The 24,949-nt window shown below is 45.2% G+C and overlaps 1 protein-coding gene and 1 long non-coding RNA gene across 2 annotated transcripts in view; both read left to right on the forward strand.

Moving 5' to 3' along the window:
* The first annotated feature begins 8,631 nt into the window (after positions 1-8,631).
* The window catches only part of XPO6 (exportin 6), a 99,979-nt gene continuing 83,661 nt past the window's right edge, over positions 8,632-24,949 (forward strand). Inside the window, 1 exon segment of the mRNA XM_008685216.2 lies at positions 8,632-8,779. Within this exon segment, the coding sequence (XP_008683438.1) occupies positions 8,777-8,779 (3 nt within the window). The 5' untranslated portion in view covers positions 8,632-8,776.
* On the forward strand, positions 13,210-19,318 carry LOC121103765. The gene is made up of 2 exons (XR_005836017.1): positions 13,210-13,993; positions 16,388-19,318. It is a non-coding gene; the product is annotated as an uncharacterized LOC121103765 (long non-coding RNA).

Consider the following 24,949-nt stretch of genomic DNA (forward strand, 5'->3'; position numbering starts at 1 on the left):
AAGTCAAAAGACAAACATCTGGGGAAAATATTTGCAAGACAATATCACAAAGGGTTAACCTCCCTATTGCATAAAGAATTCTTAGAAATGTGGCCAAAGAACCCAATGACTCAAGAGCAAAGAGGAGCAAAGTACAAAAACGGACAGTTCACAAAAAAAATCACGATGTCAGGGCACCTGAGTGGATCAGTCAGTTAAGTATCTGACTTCGGCTCAGGTCATAATCTCTGGGTCCTAGGATCGAGCCCTGTGTTGGGCTCCCCACTCAGCGGGGAGTATGCTTGTCCCTCTCCCTCTTCCTCTGCCTCTTCCCCTGCTTGTGCTCTCTCTCTCAAATAAATAAATAAAATCTTCAAAAAAAAAAGAAAAAAAGAAAAAAATTGTGATGTCACTTCTCAGATCTGCAAAAAACCAGGAGATTGACAGTATATTCTATTGGCCAGTCTGTGTGGAAATAGATACTGTCTGTGTAGCTGGTAAGAGTGGACAACTCCTATCAAGGGTGATTCAGGAAAATCCATCGAATCACAAAGGCATTTACCCTTTGACGTAGTAATTCTACTTTTGTGAATTTCTCCTACAGATACACCTGCACATTTATGTGTATGCATAAGATTATTTTTTACAGCATTGGTTTTGTTAACAGAAGAATAGAAACCACATTATCTTGGTCACATGCTTACCCCTGACACCAAGGAGTGGGGTCAGCCCCACCCAAACTTCAAAAACTGAGTATAAAGGAAAGGTGGTCCTTCATAGCAAAACTGGTTATCAGAAGGGACATGAAAAAAAAAAAAACCCCAGATATATACCCTTCTTGTTTCATGTGATGGAGACAACTTTGTTTATCGAATGCTCCAGAGCAAACATAGGTGACACAGCACTTGGGTGTGGTCAAGTAACCAGCAGTGGTGGGTCAACTACCTTCTACCGATGGTGGGTTCCATTAATGTGAGGGCCCTTCGCACTGCCCATGATGAGTGTGAATATACAAATATGGGCTAGCATCATGGGCAATGTTGAGGTGCCTCTCTGCGTACTAGTGAGGAGAGAAACTTGAGATTTGGAATGAAATTCTGGAGGGAAGAAAGATAAAGTAGACAGCCAGCCATTATGAGGGGTGAGGGGGCTAAAGCAAAAATAATCTAGTAGCAGTCTGGCGGATGAAGGATTGCAGAAAATCTCAGAAAATGGGAACGAAGGCTTTAGATCATTTGCTACGGAATATGTGATATAAGTCCTTCCTTCTGCGTCCTTATGAAATCTTCAGTAAAGATGGGTCCCTATTGCTTTGGTGCAGGGTTTCTCTGTTGAGGGCAATACTGCCTCCAGGAGCACTGGAAACATGTGGGCTTGGTTTTACTTGTCCTAATGGCCGCTGGGGGTTGGGGGCATTGTCCTTACTGACTTGGTGACCAGGACCACGTCACTTGGTGAGATGTCTCTCGCACAAGGCCAGTCGTACCCCCACTGGAAACACTGCTTTGGTGTGAGTGGATTGTTATGGGGAACTTAAAGGTGTTCAGAGTTTTGTGGATCCGGGTTGAAATTGGACAAAACCAAAGCACACAGGAGCAGAGGTCAAAGGAACAGCTGATGCCTGGGTCGCACCTGTGTTGAAGACTTTGATGACGTATGTAACCATCACGTAATGAGTCGTTTTATATCTTTCTTCATTACAGCTTTAGTTTATTTCCTCATTTGTCATCTGCTTCGTAATAAGCTGTCCTTTTAATTTTCTGTATTTTACATTTATTTTTTATTAGCTCTAATCTGCATATAATACAGAGGTATTTTGTACTCGATTTGTATTCGTTGGTCCACAGACCAGGGCTCATCTTCTCTCTTGTCAGCACCATATTTTTGGATCCATTTGTAATCTTTTATTATCCTCCCCATTTTTGTGTGCCATTAAAAAAGTAATTATTGTTCCATAACACACTGGATTTTCTAAATTTAGATCTCGTTTGGGAAATAATTTAGATAAAAATAACTCTTACACACATTGTTCAGAATTGAGGTATTGCAATATCACAGGCTTTTTTCTGTTAGTTATACATATGTCCTGCTTTAGCACTTTGTCATTTTTTCCAAAGTTTACCATGCCAACAGAAATTCATTTTGGCAATTAGCGCACAGTGAAGGTGTTGAGTTGGGCTCAAGCTGGAGGGTCTCTAACCTGAAGGTCCCCTGGGATTCACTGAAGCCTGGAGCCCTGGGTGTGTTTTCGGGTTGGATGAGGTGTGACCTTGCATAACGTAAGCCTGAGGTACTTCCTGTCTTTTAAGGACCCAGTCAACAGAGATGGGCCAGGTTGCCCAGTGGCGGATTGGAGTTACAGGCAATTGATTTTTCATAGTCCTCCAAGAAAGGAGCTGTGATGGCTCCTCATTTTATGAGTCTTCTCAAAGGTCAGACCCTTAGTATAGTGTTCTGGTTCTATATTGTTATATCCCCAAATGTAATGGCTTAAAATAACACCTCATTATTATCCCTTGTAGTTCTGTACCTTTGATGGGGCCTAGCTGGGTGGTTCTCATTTGGGGTCTCCCATGCAGGTGCAGAGAGGTGCTGGGGGCTGGAGTCTTCCCAAGTCGTGACTGGGCTCAACAGTCCAAGATGGCCTCTTCACTCACATGGCTGGTGCCTCAGCTGCGCTAACTGTGAAGGATGGATACTCTTTCTTTGCGCATGGTCTTTCCATATGTCTGGCTAGAACTTTCTCACAGCTTGGTGTTCTCAGGTAATCAGACTTCTTACATGCTCACTGGCTTGTCCCAAAGAAAATATCCTAAGAAACCCAAGCAAAAACTGTACAGCTTTTTAAGACCTAACTTTGGAAGTCATGTCCCATTCCATTCCATTTTACTGGTCAGGAGTGAATTCGCAGGGCCAACCCAGAGTCAAGGTCAGGGGACTACACAAAGATGGGAATTTTGACAGACATGGTTCAGTGGGGGCCCTTCTTTGTAGACCGTCTACCACACATAGTCTTGTGTGCTAGTCAGGATAGGCCAGGTTGTACTGTGGTAACCAACCACCCCTAAATCCCAGTGCCTCAAAACACAAAGTTTGTTTCTTGCTCGTTCTGCTGGCCTGGTATGTTGAAGGCAGGGTTCTGCCCCATGTAGTCATTCCATCTCATGGTGCCCCAATCTCAACATGCTGCCTCAGCGGTCACTATGGCAGGGGAGAGTGGAATCAGAGGGACTTGGACAGGCAAGGAAATGCCTTGGCCCAGAAGTGACATGGTCACTTCACCCCGTTGCCATTGTCCTGTCCAACTGCAAGAAGTGGGGAAGTATAAAGCTCCCTTGTACTTGGAAGAGACTGAGGCAGCTGTCGCTGAGCATTAGAAGTCTCTCTCCCATCATGCCCTGCCCATGGATAATTCCTGTTGGATATTTCTGGCGGATGTCACAATAGGTAAGTCTTCAGACAAGATTTCTCCCTTAATCGTATTGATTAATGTTTGTAAATAGCTATTTATTTACACAAGGAGGTCATTCAGGAGGAGGCATTTGAATTGGGTCTTTAGGGGTGCCTGGGTGGCGTAGTCATTAAGTGTCTGCCATGATCCCGGCCTTCTGGGATCGAGCCCCACATCAGGCTCCTCCGCTATGAGCCTGCTTCTTCCTCTCCCACTCCCCCTGCTTGTGTTCCCTCTCTCGCTGGCTGTCTCTATCTCTGTCGAATAAATAAAATCTTTAAAAAAAATGAATTGGGTCTTTAAGTAGGAATGTAAGGGAAGAGATGAGGAGAAGGACAGTCCAAATGACAGAACGACATAAGCATAGGCTCAGAAACATGGAAGAGGCTGCTGGTTTCCAGAAGCCATGAGAAGTTGAGCTTGGTGGGCTTGCGGAGGGAAAGGAGGTGCTAAGGTGGGCTGCGACTCGGATGGTAATAATAATAATTAATAACTACGTGTTATTGAACATCTTTTTGATGTGTCAGCCACAGTTCTAAACACCTCGTGTGCTTTGCCACAGTAATGGTAATGCCCTGCTGGATCTCTTCCATGTGCACCTCTGCAGTCCCATTCCCCCGTACTCTCTGTCCAGGAGGTTGGCCCCAACGATATCTCCAGCCCAGGCTCCCTTGCTCTCTGGCTTCTGGATGGATTGGTCCAAATGGGGAGCCCCAACAGGAGACCGAGGGAGGGAAGAGAGTGAGGTTGGGTATTTATTCCACTGGCTTGCTCCCTGCAGGAGCACCTTGACTGGCTGCTTCCCTCAGCTGCTCTCACACGGTTCTCCCTATAGAGGTCCTGGGAACTCTTCCTCCTCTTGCCCCTTCAGGCCTAGTGGTTCTCAGAATCCTGCCGTTACAGGACTGGGGGTACTGTGTGATCTTCTGTAGGGTTTCCTTCTACCCCTTTAAAAATAGCTCCCTTGTCAATTCTTCAAATTTGAACTAGAATTTCCTGATAGAACCCAACTGATACAGGTACCTAACGGACCAGGTGTGTACTAGTGCTGTTCCCATTTTATGGATGAGGAAACTGAGGTACAGAGAGTTTAGGTGACCTGCTCAAGGCCATCCATCTACATATGAAGAGTAAAAACTCAACCAGAGACTATGGCTAGAGGGTCAAAGACCTTCAAAGGCCTCGAATGCCATGTTAAACAGAGAATGTTCCTATGACCTACAGAGGGTGCCAGATGCTTATCCTTTCTTTCTTTTTTCATTAAATCCATATTGAGTGATATACCTATGCCTCTTGAGAAAACAATGAGCTTCCTTGCAGGAAAAATGAGAGAATTCCCCAGGCTCTGATGGCCTCACAGAGCTGTGGTGGGGGCTCAGAGAGATTTTAGCCATAGAAAGAGCTATTCTGGAAATTGGGGTGGAACCTGTGATTGAGGTCCAGCCAATCAGAGCATCACATTCCTCTGGTCACAGTGATTGGCTCAGGAGTGATCCAATCAAAACCAAGGGGATTATTTTCCTGGAACACTTGTAGGAGAGGCATGCTTTCTTTTCTACCAGCCTTGCATTTGGGAGAAGATAAAGCCTGGATATGCCAGGGGCAACGGTGTGGATAAAGGACCCCTGGTCAAGGAATCAGAACCAAGAAATGGAGAGAAACTGAATTCTGTGATGCCATTTCAGACTCTGCATGCTGCCATGTCTGAAATCCAGGTAAACCTTTGGATGATTCTCTTACATGAGACAATCAAGTCCCCTTTCCCCTCTGATAAAGTTCCAATTCCGGAGTTGCAATCTCATCACTTGTGATGGGAAGAGTCTTGATACAGTGGGAGAGCTTGGAGTGGGAAGGGGAGTGGGGCCTCTGCAGCAGTCAGGTGAACTTCTGTTCATCCCGCAAGACCCAATGAAAATGCTACCATCTTTGTTCAACCTTCCAACCACTCCTCCCTCCATAGCTAGTTGCTCCCTTCCCTTTCCCTCGTGCACTTAGGTTCACACACACCTCATTATAGCACCTTCGTGTGCTGTGATTGTTAGGGTGGCTATTTCTGCGATTGAGACAGTGAACAATTTGCCTGAATCTTATTCATTTTGGAATTTTTAGTCTTTAGGAAAAGGGCTGGCATAAAGTTGATACTCACCAAATGTTTGTTGAATGAATAACTGAATGAATGGGACCAAGGCAGGAGCAATAGGAATGGGCAGGAGGAGATGGATGGGGGCCATCTCTGCAGTGCCAACAAAAAGTAATAGCAGCCTTAAATCTTTTTTTTTTTCTTTTGAGTAGACAGACTTGAGATTAATATTAATAACAAAGTGTTATTTAGTTGACTTGGACAAAATCCCTGGAGAAAAATTAATAATAGCTGTGATTTAGTGCATGCTTTATGTGCCAGGTGTTCTGTGTAAATTCAATTTGGTATTAACTCCAGCTTGGCGATGGAGGTATTCTGAACATATGGGGACTCCACCACATCCGCTTTATTCTGACGAGTTGAAATCAATTCCAGGGGAGGATTCTCAAAGCCAATCACAGCAATTCCATCCTCCTCCGCAGTGGTTAGCTCAGGGATGGATAGGCCCGGGCTGATTAGGACCAGTAGGATAAATTTTATTGCCATGAGAAAGGATATGAGTTAAGGTGCTCTCTCTTGCTGGATGTTTGTGGTCCTGGCTGTTTCTGGCAGCCATCTCGAGGACAAGGCTGATCCACTAAGGAGAGCAGAGCCAAGAAAATCCTAGAGGAATGCACTTAGGGCTTCCATTACTCCCAGCATGAACCTGATCTTTCTTTCTTTCTTTCTTTCTTTCTTTCTTTCTTTCTTTCTTTCTTTCTTTCTTTCCCCCCCCTCTCTTCCTTCCTTCCTTTCTTCTCTCTGCCCAATGCGGGGCTTGAACTCACGAGCATGCATGCTCTATGGACTAAACCAGTCAAATGCCCTGAACCTGACCTATTTCCGGATGTCCAGTTATGGGAATTATGTGAGTCACAGGCATACCTCTAATTGAGTCTGAGTTGAGTTTCTGTTATTTCATCCAATTACACAGAGAGGAAGCCAAGACTTTACTAGTCACGTGCTTAACATACCTCAGCGAGTGGTAAGAGCTGGGATTCCACTCCAAATCCGTCTTATCCTACAGCCTTTGCTCATCCCACTAAGCTGAGCCAAGGAAGGTCAAGTCACTTGATCTCAGTTCTGATTCATCCATTTACCTTCGGATATGGATTCTTTAATACATGCCCTTTCTACCGCCTGGAATAGTCTATGCCTTCTCTCTCTGCCTAGCAAACTAACTACAACCGGTCTTTCAGGCCTCAGCTTAAATAAATGTCACTTCCTGACCTCCTCCCCATTCTACCCTGGCGATTAACCTAGATCCCTTGGTCGTTAATTTTCATGGTGGTTTATATTTTTCTTTCACACCCTTATCACAAGTACAACTGATGACTTATCATATAATACTTTTAAAATATTTTGTCTATTTCATAGAGGCACCTGTGTATCTGTTTTCTCAGCACTGAATCCGCAGAACCGTGGATGTCACTTAGCAGGCAGCGATAAATATTTGATGAAGGAATAAATGAAAGCTGTTGCTCTCTGTGGTCAGGAGTTCCAGCGGCAGTTCTCCAATGCGGTCCCAGGACCCGCAAGCATTAGCGTCACCTGGGAACTTGTTAGAAATATAAGTTATTAGGCCCCACCCAGACCTAGTGAGTGAGAATCTCTGAGAAGTGGGGCTGGGGTGGCAACTCCGTGTGGAGCAGGCCCTCCGAGTGATTCTGGTTCTCGCTGGTTTGAAAGCCACTAAGTTACACAGATTTGCTCTAGTCTATGCGGTGGGCACACCCTAGGGCTCAACCTCTGCCCGATCGTGGTTCTTTCCTGCTTCTATTTCTTAAAAATCAGCACTTTCACAAGTAAAGTGGGTTGGAGAATAGGAACAGGAACTCATCACATTCTACGCCCTCAGCACCTTTGCAGTTGCTGTTCCTTAAGCTTTTTTTTTTTTTTTTTTTTTTTTTTAAGTAATCTCTACACCCAAGGTGAGGCTCAAGCTCAGAACCCTAAGATCAGCATGCTCCACCGACCGAGCCAGCGGCCGCTCCGACTGCTCCTTGGCTTTGATCATGCTTTCCATTACTGACTTTATTCTTCGGGTGTCAGTTTACACTTCCATCCCTCCCTTGCAATTTCTATCTCAGCCCGCCGCTAGTTTGTTGCGTTCATTACATTCACAGCACTCCTCCTTTCTTACGGTTAATTTATTCATTTGCCCATGTTGCTTCTCTGCCTCCTCGAGTGCAGAGACTACAGCAATCTTGCTGACTGTATGAGTCCTAGCGCCTGGGTCATAGCAGGGCTAAAACGTGCGTGAACTGAAGGACTGTAAGCTCCACGAGGGCAGAGGCTGCGGGCCACGGACGCCCAGCCAGGAGCCTGGCGCATAGAAGACGCTCCCTAAAGATCTGTGGAATGAATGGGTTACCGAAGCGAAAGGGAAACCGCCCCTTTACTAAGATGGCAGACCCGGGCCCTTTACCAACATGGCCGCCGGCCCGCGTGGATGGGCGGCGGGCGCGGGGCGGGGCCGGGCGGGGGCGGGGCCAGGCGGGAGCCGTCAGGTGCGGCCCCGCCCCGCGCCCCCCCACCCCCTCCCCGCTCGATTCCGGATTGGTCCGGTTCCAGCGCCGCAGCCCGGCGGCCGCGCCGTGGGGCCGCGCCGGGCGCTCGCCACTTCCGGCGCGTTGGGGCTGTTGGTCGGGGGCGGCCGCGCGGCGCGAGCGGGCGGCTCCGGGGCGGGCGCGCGCAGGGATGCTCCGGGGGGCGGCGGCGGCGGCGGCGTCCGTGTGGGCTGAGGCGGCGAGGACAGCGCGGGTCCCCGGGCCTCTCCTCTGAGCCGGCCGCCCGGGCTGCGCCGCCGAGGCCCCTTCAGCCTCCGCCCCTTCAGCCTCGGGGCCGGGCCCGCAGCCGCTTCTGAACGCGGAGGCCGGGAGCCCCTGCCTGGGCCCGGTGCCTCCCCTCGGGGGTCGGGCCCGGGCGGGGGGCCCCCCGAGCCGCTGCCCTTCTCACCGGCCTCTAAGCCCCATTTCCTGCTTTTTCAGTTTCCTTGGGGAGGGGCGGGTGGGTCTAGATGAATTGTTCCGGGGGTCCCCGATGAGGCGGGCCGGGGGGCCGCGCTCTTTTTAGAGGGTCCCCGCGGGGCCCGGGTGGGGCAGCGGTTGTCTTTGCATGGGCGGGGGACTTCCCGAGCCTGCCGGGACCATGACCTGAACTGTGCGAGCGGGACGTGTCCGAAGCTCGAGAGCCAGCTCACCTGAGCCGCCCCTCCCCCGGCCAGCATGGTAAGTGGGGTCCGAGCCCCTTCCCTCCCCGGTGCCCGGTCTGAGGGGTGGGAGCGGGGCCCCGGGACTGCTGAGCCATCGCTTCTCCCCGGGGCGGGGAGAGGCGCGTGCCGAGCCCAGCAGTGACACATGCGTGCAGGCTTTGCAGCCCCGGCTCGGCGTTCCCATCCCCCCAGGGATGTCTCAGGACTGGGAGGGACCTGGAAGCGCAGCAGGCACTGTCCTTGCATCTGGGGTTTGCCTCTCGCACAATGTAGCTTGTTTGACAGGGGCTAGCCTGTATTTATTGAGGGCTTACTATGTGCCAGGGCCTGTGCTGGTGATTGACATGTGTTAGAGTACACTAGCTCTCTCCTGAAGTGGGGAGACTGAGGCACAGAGCAACTAATTACCCAGCTCAAGGTCACTCTTAAGTGACAGTGGCACGATTTGAACTTAGGCAGTTTGACTTCAGAGCTTCTGTTAGATGTAACGCACAGGGTTGGATGGGGTCTTGCTGTAAGGTTTACATAGAAGGAAACAGGGTTTGTGATTTGCAGAGGTCTCTTATCCGGGTAATAGCAAAGTCAGGAACAGGGGTGTTCTTTTGATACCCAGCATGCTGTTGTTTCTGCTTCCTGCTCTGGCCTTTTCCCTGGTAATGCCTGGAAAGCTGTTCATCCTTCCAGATCCAGCTCAGAAGCCACCTCTTCTGAAGATACTTTCCACGTTTTTCAGACCCAGAGGACACTCTCAGCACTCCCTTAGATTTGTGTACTCACATCTGTTTATGAAGCCTTTGTCTTGTTATAATTGTTTCTGAGCCTTATCTCTCCACAGCAGTAGATCCAGTTCCCTCAAAGATGAAATTGTCTGAACCGTTCGTTATCTGTCGCGACTCCTGGTACATAGTAAGCCCATGGGGGAGCGGTTGGTTGCTCGGCCTGAGTTTGAGCACCTCCCGTGAAGGCAGTGTTCTTCAGGCTGTCCATTTTACTACCCCTGTTAGGGATTTAGTAGAGAAAGCGACAGAGTGACATCTGTGATATAGATGTTCAGGCCAGTGGGATTTTTAAAACATTGAAGGGGCCTGTGGGTGTTGTGTCAGGTTCTGGGCATAGAAAGAAGACCATAGTCATGGCCTTAGTCATGGCCCTTGTCTTCACGGGGCTTGCATCCAGTGGGGTAAAATAACACCATTAATGCTGAGCAGCACTCTAGTAGATACTGTATGTGGTGTAGCGGCAGATGGGTTAAGCTCTCTGAGTCCCAATTTTCTCATCTGTAAAATGTGGTGTTAGGAATTCCTTAATGAATAATCCAAAGGTATGAGATGGAACATTCAGTGAGTGATGAAAGTAGTACTCAGTGTTCCTTTCTTCATTTATTCTTTCAGTTAATTTTCTGGTTTTTCCTTTTAAGTTCTAAAATACACAGAACATAAAATGTACCATTTTAACCATTTTTAAGTGTTACAGTTTAGTAGCATTAAGTACAGCTGACCCTTGGACATCATGGGGGTCATGGGCGCTGCCCCCTGTGATGTGGAAAATCACGTATAGCTTTACTTTACTATTAGTAAACTTTACTATTAGTCTGCTGTTGACCAGAGAAGCCTGACTGATAACGTTAACTGTCGATTACTATTTATTTTGTATTTTATATGTATTCTAAACAAAGTAAGCTAGAGAAAAAAATGTCATTAAGAAAATCATAAGGAAGAGAAAATACTGTTTTTATTGGAAAAAAAAAATCCGTGTATAAATGGGCCCGTGTAGTTCAAAGCCATGTTCATGGGTCACACTGTATGTTCACATTGTGGTGAATGTACATCCCCACATCCCCAGAACTTTTTTCATCTTGTAAAACTAAAACTGTACCCATTGAGCAATAACTTCATTCCCTGTACCCATTGAGCAATAACTTCATTCCCTCTCCCTCATCCCCTGGCGACCACACTCTGTTTTCTGTCTCTGTGAATTTGACTACTCTAGGTATCTCATAGAAGTGGAATCATACAGTATTGGGTCTTTTTGTGACTGGCTTATTTCACAGCATAATGTCTTGGAGGTTCACCCATGTTGTAGCATGTGTCAGAATTTCCTTCATTTTATTTATTTATTTATTTATTTTTAAAAAAGATTTTATTTATCTATTTGACAGAGATAGAGACAGCCAGCGAGAGAGGGAGCACAAGCAGGGGCAGTGGGAGAGGAAGAAGCAGGCTCCCAGGGGAGGAGCCTGATGTGGGGCTCGATCCCATAACGCAGGGGATCACGCCCTGAGCCGAAGGCAGACGCTTAACCGCTGTGCCACCCAGGCGCCCCAAAATTTCCTTCATTTTAAACACTGAATAATGTTCTGTTGTGAGTACGTACCACATTTTGTTTATCCATTCATCTGTTGCTGGACACCTGGGTTACTTCCTTTCGGCTGTTGTAAGGCTGCTGTGAACAGGGGTGTACAAATCTTTCAGTGAATTTTAAGTTGCCCCTGGACACCAGGCTCTAGGGAATGTCAGATGAACAAGCAGACAAGCTCCTCCCCTCAGGGAGCTTGCAAGGAATGTTGCTTTCGCACCCCTGGGCAGAATTTTGTTGGTTTTTGACTAAGCTAGCCAAGCACCCTTGCATTAATTCCATTTTAGTTGGCAATTAGAGCATTATGAAAATGGCCGCTTTTGAGCAATTACTATAAAGTAGTTGACTTCATGATTATGATGTACATTTTTTTCTGGGGGTGAGTTTCAAGTTAAGGTTTTTGTGAGCTAGACCTCACGTACTTAAGCACACAAGGGGTGGCCACAGTGGCTGTGACCAGATTAGGACCTTCTAATCACATCCTTTCTTCATCACTGATACCGGGGGTTCATATCCTGTAGGTGTCCCAGGGTCAGGGGTGTGGGTGGAGCAGGCCTTGTCCCCAGAATGCAAGGAAACCGTTGCCTGGTGTGTGTTTTACAGGAGGAGGAGCTTTTCCCTGGGATCATAAATCCTTCTTCATTCCAGGAACTTTTTTTCCTTCTCTATTTCTTACTTAACATTTTTACTTTAGGAGTATTAGTTGACACATGTCTGAGCCTTTTTTTTTTTCCTTCGAGATTTTATTTATTTGAGAGAGTACTCGTGCGCACAAGCAGGGGGAGGGACAGAAGGAAAGAAGCAGACTCCCTGCTGAGCAAGGAGCCTGATGTAGGGCTTGATCCCAGGACCCCAAGATCATGACCTGAGCTGAAGGCAGATGCTTAACCGGCTGAGCCACCCAGGCGCCCCGGTTTGAGCCTTTTTAATGTCTTTGTAAAACTTTAATCCTAATGAGATGAAAATGGTGTAATCTGATAAAAACACCTTTTATTAAGTATCTGCTGTAAGCTAGCTATTTCTCGTTTGTTCATTTTTCTTGTAGTCATCCAGTCTGGTCTGGTTAACCAGACCAACCCTGCTAGGTTACATTATTACGAGTTTTACCAGAGGGGGAGATGACAGTCGTGCTGTAGAATACCTGGGTGGGGCCCACATTTGGACCAAGGTGTTCTACCAAAGCCTGTGCTTTTTGGCAGGACAGATCTTCCTCGATTTACAGTGGGGTTATGTCCCAATAAACCCCTTGTAGGTTGAAAATACCATAAGTCGAAAATGCATTTACTACACGTAACCTACCGAACATAGCTTAGCCTAGTCTGCCTTAAATGTGTTTCGAACATGTAAGCACACAGGGCGTGGCTTGTTGGGCAGAACCATCCAACACAAAGTCTGTTCTATAATAAGAGTGTTGACTATCTCGTGTCATTTATTGAATATTGTGCTGAAGGTGAAGAACAGAATGGTGGTCGGTATATTGGTCGTTGACCTTGGCGATTGTGTGCTGACTGCGAGCCACACCTGACTGCCACTGCCCAGCATCAGAAGAGAATTTCGTACTGCATGTCACTAGCCTGGGAATAGATCCAAAGTCAGAATTCGAAGTATGGTTTCTACTGGCTGTGAATTGCTTTTGCAGCCTCCTAAAGTCGAACCATTGTAAGTTGGGGACTGCCTGTCTGTACATGTGCAGATCTCACGTGGAAGATCATGGAAGATGTTTGGGAGTGTCATCCAGATATATTTTGTTTGGTTCTGATGTAGATTGTGATGGGGGCTGGAGAGTAGGGACATTTCCTTTAAACTGTTCCTGTAGGAGCGATCTTGACCTTCAAATTTAGAACCAGTTAAAAAAGAGATTTGTAGGGGCATCTGGGTGGCTCAGTTGTTGAAGTGTCTGACTTAGGCTAGGGTCCTGATCTTGGGGTCCTGGGATGGAGCCCTGTGTCTGGCTCCCTCCTTAGTGGGGAGTCTGCTTGTCCCTCTCCCTCCGCTCCTCCCCCCGCTCGTTCTCTCTCTCAACTAAATAAATAAAAATCTTAGAAGATTTGTAGTTGTAGTACAGAATTCCCATAACAGCTATACTGTAAGTACATTTGATTAAATCATTGGGTTTTGTTGAATTCCCATGAGTTCTTCAGTGACGTAATATCTTAGAGGATCCCACTACTTCTCTGAAAAGTTGTTACTTAATATTGAATGAGCTGTTGGTTATTATGGAAATTGTGTGCAAAACTGAGTTCTTGCTTAAATTAGTGTTTTTCTGGTTGCTTTGAAAATTGTTTTGGTTACAAAGACTTGAGTTTGTCACCTTCCGTGACATTCCTGTAGTGAGTGGTGAGTGGGCCCTGTAATGGAGCTGAAATCAGACCTTAGATTTGGCCACTCAAATGGTGTCATCCACTTGTTCATCAGTGGGGTTACCTGGTGCTCTGTGCCGTGGGAGGTATGAAAAGTGGCAGTGGTGTGGGGAGATGCCAGGGAAAGGTTCCACAGTCCTCAGAGGCTCTGTAGGCAGTCACGTAATTAGAGCTAGGCTGGGAGGCAGGTTCGATAATCAAGAAATGACTTTAACAGCTTTTGAGAAAATTAGACATGACAGGGTTCAAATGATGGAATTACTTTACCGGTAAAGTAAAAAACAAAAACACAGTCTGAAATGTGTAGAGAAGTAATTGTCTACAGTAAGCGGGAGCTTTTTAGTGCCTTAGTTTATTCATTTGTGAAGTAATTTATTGATTTCCTATGTCAAGTTTATAATCTTAGGTACTGTGGAGACAATATAATAATACAGTAGTTAATATTTTTAGGGTTTAGAATATGCCATGTATTTTACATATGTTAACTCATTTACTTTTCCAGGCAATGCCAGGAGGTAGACGCTATTTTTATTTCTTATTTTATAGATCAGAACACCCAGGGCCCTTCTACACTGCAACTGAGTGATGAAATTGGGATTCAAACCCAGGCAGTCTGGCTCAAGAGTCAGAGCGCAGTCAGAGCTCATTATGGTTACATTTTGACCCCAAGAGGGTTAGTAGTGCCTGCCCTCTGGGAGTCCGTTTCACGAAGCAGATGGGACTATATCCGGGCAATTACAAAAGGCCGTGATGAGGGTCATAGTAGGAGAATGCATTGGTACAAGGGTAGCCTATCTGAGGGAGACTCACTGAGGAGAGGGGCCAGGGAAGCTTTCCCAGGAGGCGTATTTCAGTCTTGAAGGGTTAGAAAAAGTTGTTTGCAGATAGCTACGCAGATCAGATACGTATCAGTAAAGATAACAAAAGCATAGGTGTCAAGGGAAAGTGAAGGAATTAACGTTTGTGGAGTGCTTAGGACTTTTTAGGGCTCTAGGTACTTGCAGGACACAAACATGTTATGTCTTCTCATGGTAAATGCCTTTACTGCTGCTGCCCAGGTCAGCTGCTCCCCCGTTTCTTTGTTCCCCTTTGCAGTAGAACTCCAGGAGAGAGGGCGCTTGGCTCGCCTTTCATTCTCTAGCTCACAGTCCGTGTCCCTCTGTCTGCTGGTGCTACAGCGGTGGTTAGTTCTCGAGGCCTCTCCAGAGCTTCCACTCCCACTCCCGCTCCTTCATATCCTGCCTTACTTCTCTTTGTAGCATTTACCTTCTTACTTACTTACTTATTTATTTATTGTGAGCTCGATGCTCCACGTGCGGCTTGAACTCAGGAACCTGAGATCAAGAATCGTGTGCTCTGGGGCGCCTGGGTGGCACAGCGGTTAAGCGTCTGCCTTCGGCTCAGGGCGTGATCCCGGCGTTCTGGGATCGAGCCCCACGTCAGGCTCCTCCGCTGGGAGCCTGCTTCTTCCTCTCCCACTCCCCCTGCTTGTGTTCCCTCTCTCGCTGGCTGTCTGTCTCTCTGTCTAATAAATAAATAAAACCTTTAAAAAAAAAAAAAAAGAATCGTGTGTTCTACCGACTGAGCCAGCCAGGGGCCCTGTGTAGCATTTACCATTTTTAAACATTTCGTATACGTAACGTTATTTATGAGGTCTATTTTTTGTTATCTTCTCCTGCCAAAGTATTGGCTCCATAAAGCCAGGGATCTTCACTTTGCTCACTGATGTGTCCCAAGAGTCTGGAACAATTTCTGGCGTAGGAGACGGTTACGTTGTGGTAGGGGTGCTGTGGAGGTCTTGGGTGTTCAAGGGGCCTTTAGAGCATGGAAGTAAGTGAGGTTCCCTGTGATAAACAGAACTTGCAGAGGATATTTCAGAAGAGAAGGGTGTAACTAACTGTGTAATGTTCAAACCGTTGGATAGACTGGTTTGGCTGTGGTGGTTTTTGTCAAGTAGTAGTTGGAGAGAAAGCCATAAAGGTAGTTTATGGCGAGATTATGGAGGGCCTTCAGTACTGCTCTAGGGAGTTTGGCTTTGTCGGCTGGTTTTTCCTTAAAGGAAAATGAATCCATCTGCCGTGCAGAGTTAGATTGGCGTGGGAAACCAGATATGACACCTTGCATGTCCGGATGTGACAAAGGTCGGTTCTTGGGTGTGGAATTAGGGTGAGGAGGACTTGAGCAAGAGTTTTCACGGCTTAAAAAAACTGAGTCTGGAGTCAAGGGATAAAGGAAAGGGAAAAGCTCAAGCTGACTTTGGAAGCTGCTAACCTGGTGACTGGGAATAGTGGGGGTTTTACTTAATCGGTGATTTGGATTTGGTGGGTGACGGGTAAAGAAACTGACAGGAAGATGACAGGAGACGTCGCTCTGGAAGGAGATGGGCAGTTGCTGCTGTGTCAACATGCAGGTGGCTGGACAAGGGTCTCGACGATTTTATGAAAGTGGATTGTTGACATATGTGTCCAAGTCAAGGAAGATGGGACAGTACAGGCAGGGGTGAGGAGGGAGGGAGCTCCTGAGCTTCTAGCTGCTGCTCTCAGCCTGCACTTGTTATAACCCTTTGCAGAGTGACCTTCTGTCTTCACCACTTTTCAAGGTCACCTATAACTTCTGTGTGCGGAAGCCAATATAAAGGGCCTCTTTTCAGTCCTTATGCCATCTGACTTTTCCTTTTGGCTCTTGGCAACCACTGGACTTTTCTTTCTCTTTCTTTCTTTCTTTCTTTCTTTCTTTCTTTCTTTCTTTTTTTTAAGATTTTATTTATTTATTTGACAGAGAGAGAGACAGCCAGCGAGAGAGCGAACACAAGCAGGGGGAGTGGGAGAGGAAGAAGCAGGCTCCCAGCAGAGCAGGAGCCCGATGTGGGGCTCGACCCCAGGACCCTGGGATCACGCCTTGAGCCGAAGGCAGACGCTTAACGACTGAGCCACCCAGGCACCCCAGGACTTTTTCTTTTCTGAAACACTTTTTTTTCTTGGCTCCCATGATATTACTGTCTTGGTTCAGTCTCCCTTGGTCTTTCTCATGGCCTCAGTTAGGACCTGTGTGCCAGTGACAACTCAGCCTTACTCTTCCTGCCGTTGGTATCCACCCGAGTGTCCTGTAGACATCAGGTTAAACATGTCTAAAACCAAATCCGTCATCTTTCCCTCAGGTTAGTGCCTCCTCCCCTGTGCCCTGGTTTTGTTCATGACTTTATTCACTGGACACTCAGGTAAACCTGAGTCATCTTTAACTTCCTCTTTGCTTTCAGTCCCCCACTTGTAGGCCTATGGATGCTCTGCTGACTTGTGTTCTGACCCCGGCCTTTCCTTCCATTCCCCACTTTGGTCAGGCCGTGTCTCTTGCTTTCACTTGTAGTGTCTTGACCGCTTCCAAGTCCTCCCCCTAGCAGTTCATCTTCTGTATTCCTGCCAGAGCTGCCTCACAGAGCTCAGGTGGGAGCATGCCCTTTGACCCCAAATCATTCAGAGCAGAGGGTCCCCATTGTCAGAGACGAAATTTGTTTGTTTTGTTGTTGTTTTGAGAGAGAATTGAATGAGAGGGTGGGAGGGAGAGTAGGGAGGAGGGGGAGAGGGAGAGAGAGAATCCTAAGCAGGTTCCATGCCCAGCGTAAGGAGGGGGTTTATCTCATGTCCCTGAAATCATGACCGGAGCTGAAATCAAGAGTTGGTTGCTTAACCGACTGAGCCGCCCAGGCGCCCCCAGAGACCAAGTATTTATCACTGTAGAGTGGTGGAAAGTGCTTGGGCCCTGGATTTTCACAGTTTTACTTTTAGTCTTCTCAGTACGGATTGAAGATGATTTATTAAATGCTTAAAGTGATTTATTTGGAATGTCTTTTAAAGACTTCCCAAATTATACCTGGTCATTCCCGGAACACTGAGTACACTTCATATTTCTCTTTGCTCAGTGCTGTTCCCTCTGCTCTACTGTCCTTTTCATTTTCGCAGATGTGACCTTCTCTACCATTTCAAGGTCACCCTAAACATAATCTCTTTGAGGCCTTCCAGCTAGTAGTTTAACAGTTACCATCTTTGATTATAGTTAGGTTTTTTTCTTTTGGCTTTTATTATTTTGATGTATTTGTTATTACTATATAGAAATTATAAGACTACATTCTTCTAGTAAGTGTCAAGCAGTTCGGGAGTTTGAAGAGCGTGGTGTAAGACTCTCTTCAACTCCTCTAGCCTCCCCCAGTCCCAATCCAAGCCTGCGGGTGGGGAGGATCAGTTCTATGCCTTTAAGAGTCCATATCAGGGTGAGTCTTAGGCCTCTTTGCGTTTCCAGTGCCCCGTAAGCATTCTGCAGATACTGAGGCAATCAAAAGAGGCAGGGGTGAGAAAAAATCCAAGAAGGTCAAGGTGGGTCCTAGACCTTGGTAAATGACAATGGCAGTATTTGGAGTGTGTGGTAAGATTGAAATAGAGTATGAATATAGTAAGCACCCTCTTTTTCCAGAACCCATGCAGCCAGCACGCTCAGATAAGGGCATTTTTCCCCTGGGCGAGTAGACATGGTTGGAGGGGTGGTGTGGGTGGACAGGCGAGCAGGGGAAGTTACAAGCAATGCTGTGTAGGTGTGTGCTTAGGGGAAGGCTCCAGACACTAATTGCTGCTGGGAGAACTGCTGGGGTGCAGTGGGGATGGGGTGTGGTTAGGGAAGGGGTTGTGGATACTGAGGAAACTCCCAGTGTAGAGGGAAGTGAGGGAGGTGCAGGAGGCTGATGGGAAAGGAAGGAAGCTGGGGGTCAGAGGGAGCAAAAGGTCTGCATGTTTCACAATTACACTCGGCACTAGTCATTGTTGAGGGGCCCTCGTGTATACTGTGTACGGTACCTCATTTAATTTAACGGCGGCCCTGCAAGGTAGGTCTTATCTGTCCTCATTGTACATTTGGGAAGATGAGGACACTGAGGCTCAGGGAGGGTAATGTAAGTAACATGACCAAAATTACACAGCAAGTTGATAGAGGTGGGATTCGGACTCAAGGTTCTAACTCCGCAGCCCATGTTTTTTCTGTATCAGTAGGTTTCTCCTTAAGCCAGTGCACATTTACACCGGCATATTTACTCGAAATGTAGCCCAGCTGAGTGTATTGTCCCAGGAAGAATAGTGCAGCTGGTCATCTAACCGTAAAACCTGTAAAACTTGACTTCGTAATAGAAAAGACAAGATGGTAAAGTTTCCTGATAACAGAGGAGAAACTAGGTATCTGCCTATCCGCTAATGTGACAGGAATAGGAAAAGCATGATTGTTGAGGGCCCAGTGGTAGCTGGACCACGTTACAGGACATCAGCAGTGGCTTGACTTCATATAGTTCCGTTCAGCTAAGTCCATTAGGTTTGGCAGATGCAGTAGCTCGGTTACATTAGAGCAGCCTGCTGCTGTTTAATATGAAGGTTATCATGAAACAGATTCTCTGGTCTCAGACTCCCTGAAAAGGTAAAGTATTTTATGAGCTAAATGCACCTGGGGGGGGGGGGGGAATCAGTGGTTTCTAAATTGGCTTGTAATGAGACCTGGGAAGATCTCCTTTCTTCCTTCCTTCCTTCCTTCCTTCATTCATTTAAAAAAGTAACAACTGGATAATTTTTATAAAAACGACATGTGCTTATTAAAAATCAAGTAGTGTTAAAAGGTGCCAGGAACATTGGCAAAAAAAGAAGTCACCCCAAATCCTACTCTCCTGAACTATGATTAACCTTACATAAACATCCATATGTTTTTGTATGTAAAGATCTGTCTGGATAAGTGATATGGAGTCCTAAAGTAAGTACTTCCATTTAAAAAGTGATCGTGCTGATTTTTGGGATCATGTAATTTTTAAAGAAAAAGAAAAATCAATTTACTAGTACTTGCATTTTTTAATAAAGGCTATACTTTCTGAAATATTTAAATACAGAAAGTTGCAAAAGGAGTACCACGAGTCCCCAATGGTGGAATCTTCAGTTGCTGTGTCCAATATCAGAACCAGGAAATTGACATTGGTACATGTCAATTATTGGCTAGACTATAGACCTTATTTAGTTTTCACCTGTTTTTAACCTACAGTCACTTGTATGTATGATTCTGTGCAGTTTAGTCCGTGTATTGATTCACATAACTACCACCTCAGTCAGGGAACAGAGAGCTGTCCCATCGGCATAGAAGAACTCCCTCAAGCCTAATGCTCTCTGTGTTATAGCCCCCCTCCCTGTCTCCTAGCATCCACTTATCTCTCTCTCTGTAGTTTTGTCATTTTGAGAATGGTGTCTGAATGTAGTCAGTATGTAACCTTTTGAGATGGACTCTCTTCATAGTGCCCTTGAGGTCACTTGAATTTAATAGCAAAAAAAGAAGAATGAAACTGAAAAAGAAATAGTCAAATTTCAAATAAATCTTTGCTTCAATAATTATTAGCTCTTGATAAATCCCTCTAGGTTAAGGAAAAAGGTTATGAAAGATACTAAGAAGATGGCATCATTTTTATTTTATTGATTTATTTTTATTTTTATTTTTTTAAAAAGATTTTATTTATTTATTTGACAGAGAGAGAGACAGCCAGCGAGAGAGGAAACACAAGCAGGGGGAGTGGGAGAGGAAGAAGCAGGCTCCCAGCGGAAATGCCTGACGTGGGGCTCAATCCCAGAACGCCGGGCTCACGCCCTGAGCTGGAGGCAGACGCTTAATGACTGAGCCACACAGGCGCCCCTGTTGATTTATTTTTAAGTAAGGTTTATGCCCAGTGTGGGGCCTGAACTCATGACCCCAAGATCAGGAGTTGTGTGCTCTACTGACTGAACCATCCTGGTGCTCCAAGAAGATGGCATCATTTTTTATAAATATATTCCATGTTTCATTTCTAGGCAGTATCAGTGAACTTAATAATAGGAAAAATAAGAACATTCGGTCTCCTTCTGTTTCCCTCTTCTCATTCTTGGTTGTTATTTTACTTTGTCAGGGTCTTGAGAGCATTTATAGTCTGTTCCATAACCATAATTCCCTCAATATTTAGTCTTAGTTTTATATTTTAAAGGATTCAACGTTCCCCATTGGTTCTTTTAGCTGGTCTTTCCATATCTGAAGTCTAATTCATCTTCCTGTTGGCTAGATTTTGTCACTTATTTGGCGAATTAAGAATGCCTCCTTTTATGCTTGAAGGACATCTTGGCTAGGTGTAAAATTCTGGGTTTGTACTCTTTCCTGCAGATGCTTAGACATTGTTCCACCATCGGGGATTGAGTGTTTGTTGACCCTTTTAATCTATTCACCATTGATTAGCTGATAATTTTTTTTCAAAAGCGTTCATGGTTGCTATATTCCCTGAATTATTTCATGTTTGGTAATACTCATGGGTCATACCTTCTTTTTGTAAGAATTTTGTTGATATTTCTCCATTGTTTTCTGCCATCGGATGGTGTTATGTGGAAAAGCGTGGTTAGCCTAACTCATATAGTGCTGTCCCTTTTCCCCAGAGATAGCTTGCCTTTTTTACATGGTTGTTAGAAGAATTCTGTGTTGTTGAAGTTTAGTAACTCAATTAGGATATCTTTTAGTGTGGATTTTTTTTTTTTTTTTAAGATTTATATATTGTTTAGAGAGAGACTGCAAGCAGGGGCAGAGGGCGAGGGAGAGAATCTCAGCTACCCCGCCAAGTGTGGAGCCTGACTTGGGGCTTGATCTCATGATCATGAGGTCATGACCTGAGCCGAAATCAAGAGTTGGATGCTTAACCGACTGAGTCACTCAGGTGCCCCAACTGTGGATTATTTTTTATTGTCATTTGCCCTAGAACTTGGTATGCCTGCCTTAAGGTATTGAGCTAATTCCCTGATGTTGGCTATTTTAGATATCTAGTGTTTGCTGCTAATACTGCAGTAAACACGTTAAATATATCTTTGTCCACTTTGTGAAATTGTAGGATAAATCTAGAAGAATCGTGGGGCAAACAGTAAGTGTATTTAAAAATTCTGGTAGATAGTGCTAGTCCTGCAAAAAGATCTCAGTTTCTATTCTCATTAATGAGGCGCTTCCTATTTCTCTGCCTTCTGGCTGAGCGTTACAACTTTTTAACGTGAAGCGTGAGAATGGCACATCGGGCACATAATATGCGAGCCTTTCTTTGGTTATGAAGTGGATCATCTTTTGATATTTTATTGCCATAATGTTTTTTTTTTCCCATGTCTGCTGACCATTCCTGGTCTTCTGATCTTTGTATGTTTTTCTTTTGGGTCAGCCAACAATATTTTTTTTTAAAAAGTGTTTTTTGGCTGGATTTTAGAGTCGATAAAGTTATGTTAGGAGTGGCTTGCATATTTGGTTGATGAATCTTAATGCTGCTGATTTTATTCAGAATAAGGACACTGCTTTTCATGTATACTAATATTGTGGACTTGACTAATGTGATTGTCTTAGTGATGGGACTGTGTAACCTGATCATTTTCTAAACTTTTGTCTGATGATCCATGTGGTTAAGACTTACATTCTTCCCCACTTGCCTTTATGTTTGTCATAACATCACGTAAAAACAGGTTTAATTGTAGGAAAGCAATTCCATTGCTAGAAAGCTGCGGAGCTCACCTTGGTGAAGTGATTTTTCTGGCAATCGTCTGTTAACTGGGTTTGTGAACCAGGATGTTAATTTAGAATGCTAAAGGATATATGAAGTAATTTCATAAGGGAGTTTACCAGTCATGCGTAGTGTGTGTCTGATTTTATTTTCTCCTGAAACTCCCCTAATGGCGGGGAGTGCCTACACCTAGTTAAAGGAAGGCACCTGTCCTGGGGCTATAGGTCAGAGCATCTCTCTGTAAATCTGACATTTCTTGAAACTCTTGGGTTATACCTTAAACATTTACTGTTTAAAAATAAATATATATTCTTTCTACCTCACTTCCTGCCCTCCCCAATCTTCAGAAGCAAATTAAAGACCCAGGCACATATGTTATCTTTGAGGAACACCAGGTGGCCGTCATCTCATTTTACCGTGACTAGTCCATGTTTCCAGACCTTTGTGGACAGACCTACTTGGCTGAGAAGTGCTGAAAAATCCCATCCTGGTATAATCGTAAAGGAGGGTTCTTATGAAAAGAAGATGCTTGAAGGCTTTTAAAGACCTCAGAGAAATATCAGAAAACATTTTGAGAAAAAGAATACCCCTTTATACCTTGACAATGAATAGATCGAAAGTGAAAAGGCTTTGAGTGGACCACTTTTATCGGCACATACTTCTTGACATTTAAGACTTGTGGTTTTGATGATTGCCAGTGACCTTCAAAGCCTTTGATAAATCATTTGTTATTTTAAAAAGGTATGTCTTGTAGTGTCTAGAACAAGTCACTTGGCTAGTGAGTGGGTCCCGCCGACCTCCTAGCTCAGTGCAACCTAGGGGTTCTTACCATTCCGGGTTGTGACTTGGGAGGTATAAAAGTCTTCATTACTTTATGGAAGGTGATCTCCCAAAGAAATTCAACTAATGGAAATGGTGATATGAATGAAAAGATGAGGAAGTTAAAGTTCTTAGGAAATAGAAGTCATGGATAAATTCAAGAGTAGAATGTTCAGTTTGGTTTCTTGGATTCACCATGTCCTATGTGTAGAAAGAAAAGAAAGCAGTTCCTAATACTGGAGGAGTGCTGGGCTACTGCAGATATTGTTGATGATGGAGGGAAAGTTGAAAAAACTCTTAACTTGTGGGGCGCCTAGGTGGCTCACTCAGTTGAGCGTTGGACTCTTGGTTTCAGCTCAGGTCATGATCTTGTGGTTGTGGGATCGAGCACTGCGTTGGGCTCTGCCCTTAGTGTGGAGTCTGCTTCAGATTCTTTCTCCCTCTCCCTCTGTCCCTCCCTGCTCATGTGCGCACTTTCTCTCTCTCTCAAATGAATAAATAAAATCTTTAAAAAAAAAAGGGATAGACTTTTAACTTGTGGTATGAAGTCTATGCACAGATATGTGTGTGATTTGTTGTTGTTGTTGTTTTTAAGATTTTATTTATTTGAGAGAGAGAGAGAGAGAGAGCAGGAGCTGGGGGAGAGGGAGATGGGAGAGGGAGAAGCAGACTTCCCACTGAGCAGGCAGCCCAGTGTGGGGCTGGATCCCAGGACCTGAGATCACGACCTTACCTGAAGGCAGACGCTTAACCGACTGAGCCATTCAGGCGCCCCTATATGTGTGATTTGTAATTCTTTACCAAAATGGAAAGTTAGGAGGTAGAGGAAGCATTGTTGGTGAATTTGAGGGCTTGCTTGCAATAGAGTTGCAAAATAATTGGGAACGGATCTGGTCTACAGTTACTGAATGTGAGGATGGAAAGGGTGAACAGAAGTTCTAGAAGTTTATAACTTCTGGAAGTGGAGATGTGCATGTCAGCAAATGATTGCCGTGCTGGGGGATAAGTGCAAAAATAGAGCCTTGTAAGAGGTACACCTGTACTTTAAAAAAAAAAAAAAAAAAAGCCTGGCCAAATTGGAGAGCTGTATCAGGGAAGGCTTCCCAAAGGAGGTGACACCTGGGTTGGGTTTCAGAGCAGAAATAGAAAGTCACAAGGCAAAGGATTTGGGGCTTGAGGTGGAGAAGCAGAAGGGCCATTTTTGGGCAGATGGAGCCACGGATACACATGGAAGAGTGGTCAGTTCTTGAAGACGAAAGCTTGGAAATGCCGAAGAGCGCGCTGTCTGCTAGGCAGCCCGGTGATTTCTTTGAAGGCATCCGCTCCAGAAAAGTCTTTTATTTAATTCATGACAAAAGGAGTCCTGTGCTTTTTATCCAACCTGGGAAATTATTCATCTACATTCCACATTCTGTTTGGAGAGAAAGACAAAGCAAGAGATCTTTCGAGGATTTATTTATTTAACTTAAACATCTTATTTTGAAGTCCCTGTAGACCTGCAGAGGAGTTGCACACACGGCACAGGGGGTTCCTGCATCCTCTTCTCCCGTGGGGATTTAGTTTTTAAAAAAGCAACGAAAGTAGTGAAGCCTTTTCAAGATTTGTGGCCAGTGAGTTAGCTCAGTTTCTGTGGCTGCTTCATTCTCGTACCGTTTGGTGATTGAAGTAGGGCTGGTGCTGTCCGTCCTCTCTGCCACCTCTTGATTTGGCCGAGTTATTTTTTTCCCTCATGGGAAACAGTATTTTGAACTCTGTAGACTATTGTTGTAAGGACAAAACAGACACGAGCTCACCGTCCTGTGGTTCAACTTTTTGGATTTTGTTTCCTTCTAGTCTTTTTTCCTGTTTACTTTTTAAATATGGCTGAGATCACACTGTAAATGTACTTCTTTCCTTCTGCTTTTTCCATGTAACATTATAGTATAAGTGGTTTTCCAGATCATCAGATACTTCATAAATATTTACAGTGGCTGTGCAATATTGCATTGCATGGATTCTTGGGCAGTTAGATTGTTCCATTTTTTTTTGCCATTGTAAATAATAATGTGATTAATGTTTTTGCAAAGAGCTTTTTCTGTATTTCAGAAAATTGCCTTAG

Source organism: Ursus maritimus, unplaced genomic scaffold (genome assembly GCF_017311325.1).
Source record: "Ursus maritimus isolate PB19 unplaced genomic scaffold, ASM1731132v1 scaffold_2, whole genome shotgun sequence".
Taxonomy (NCBI): Eukaryota; Metazoa; Chordata; class Mammalia; order Carnivora; family Ursidae; genus Ursus; species Ursus maritimus.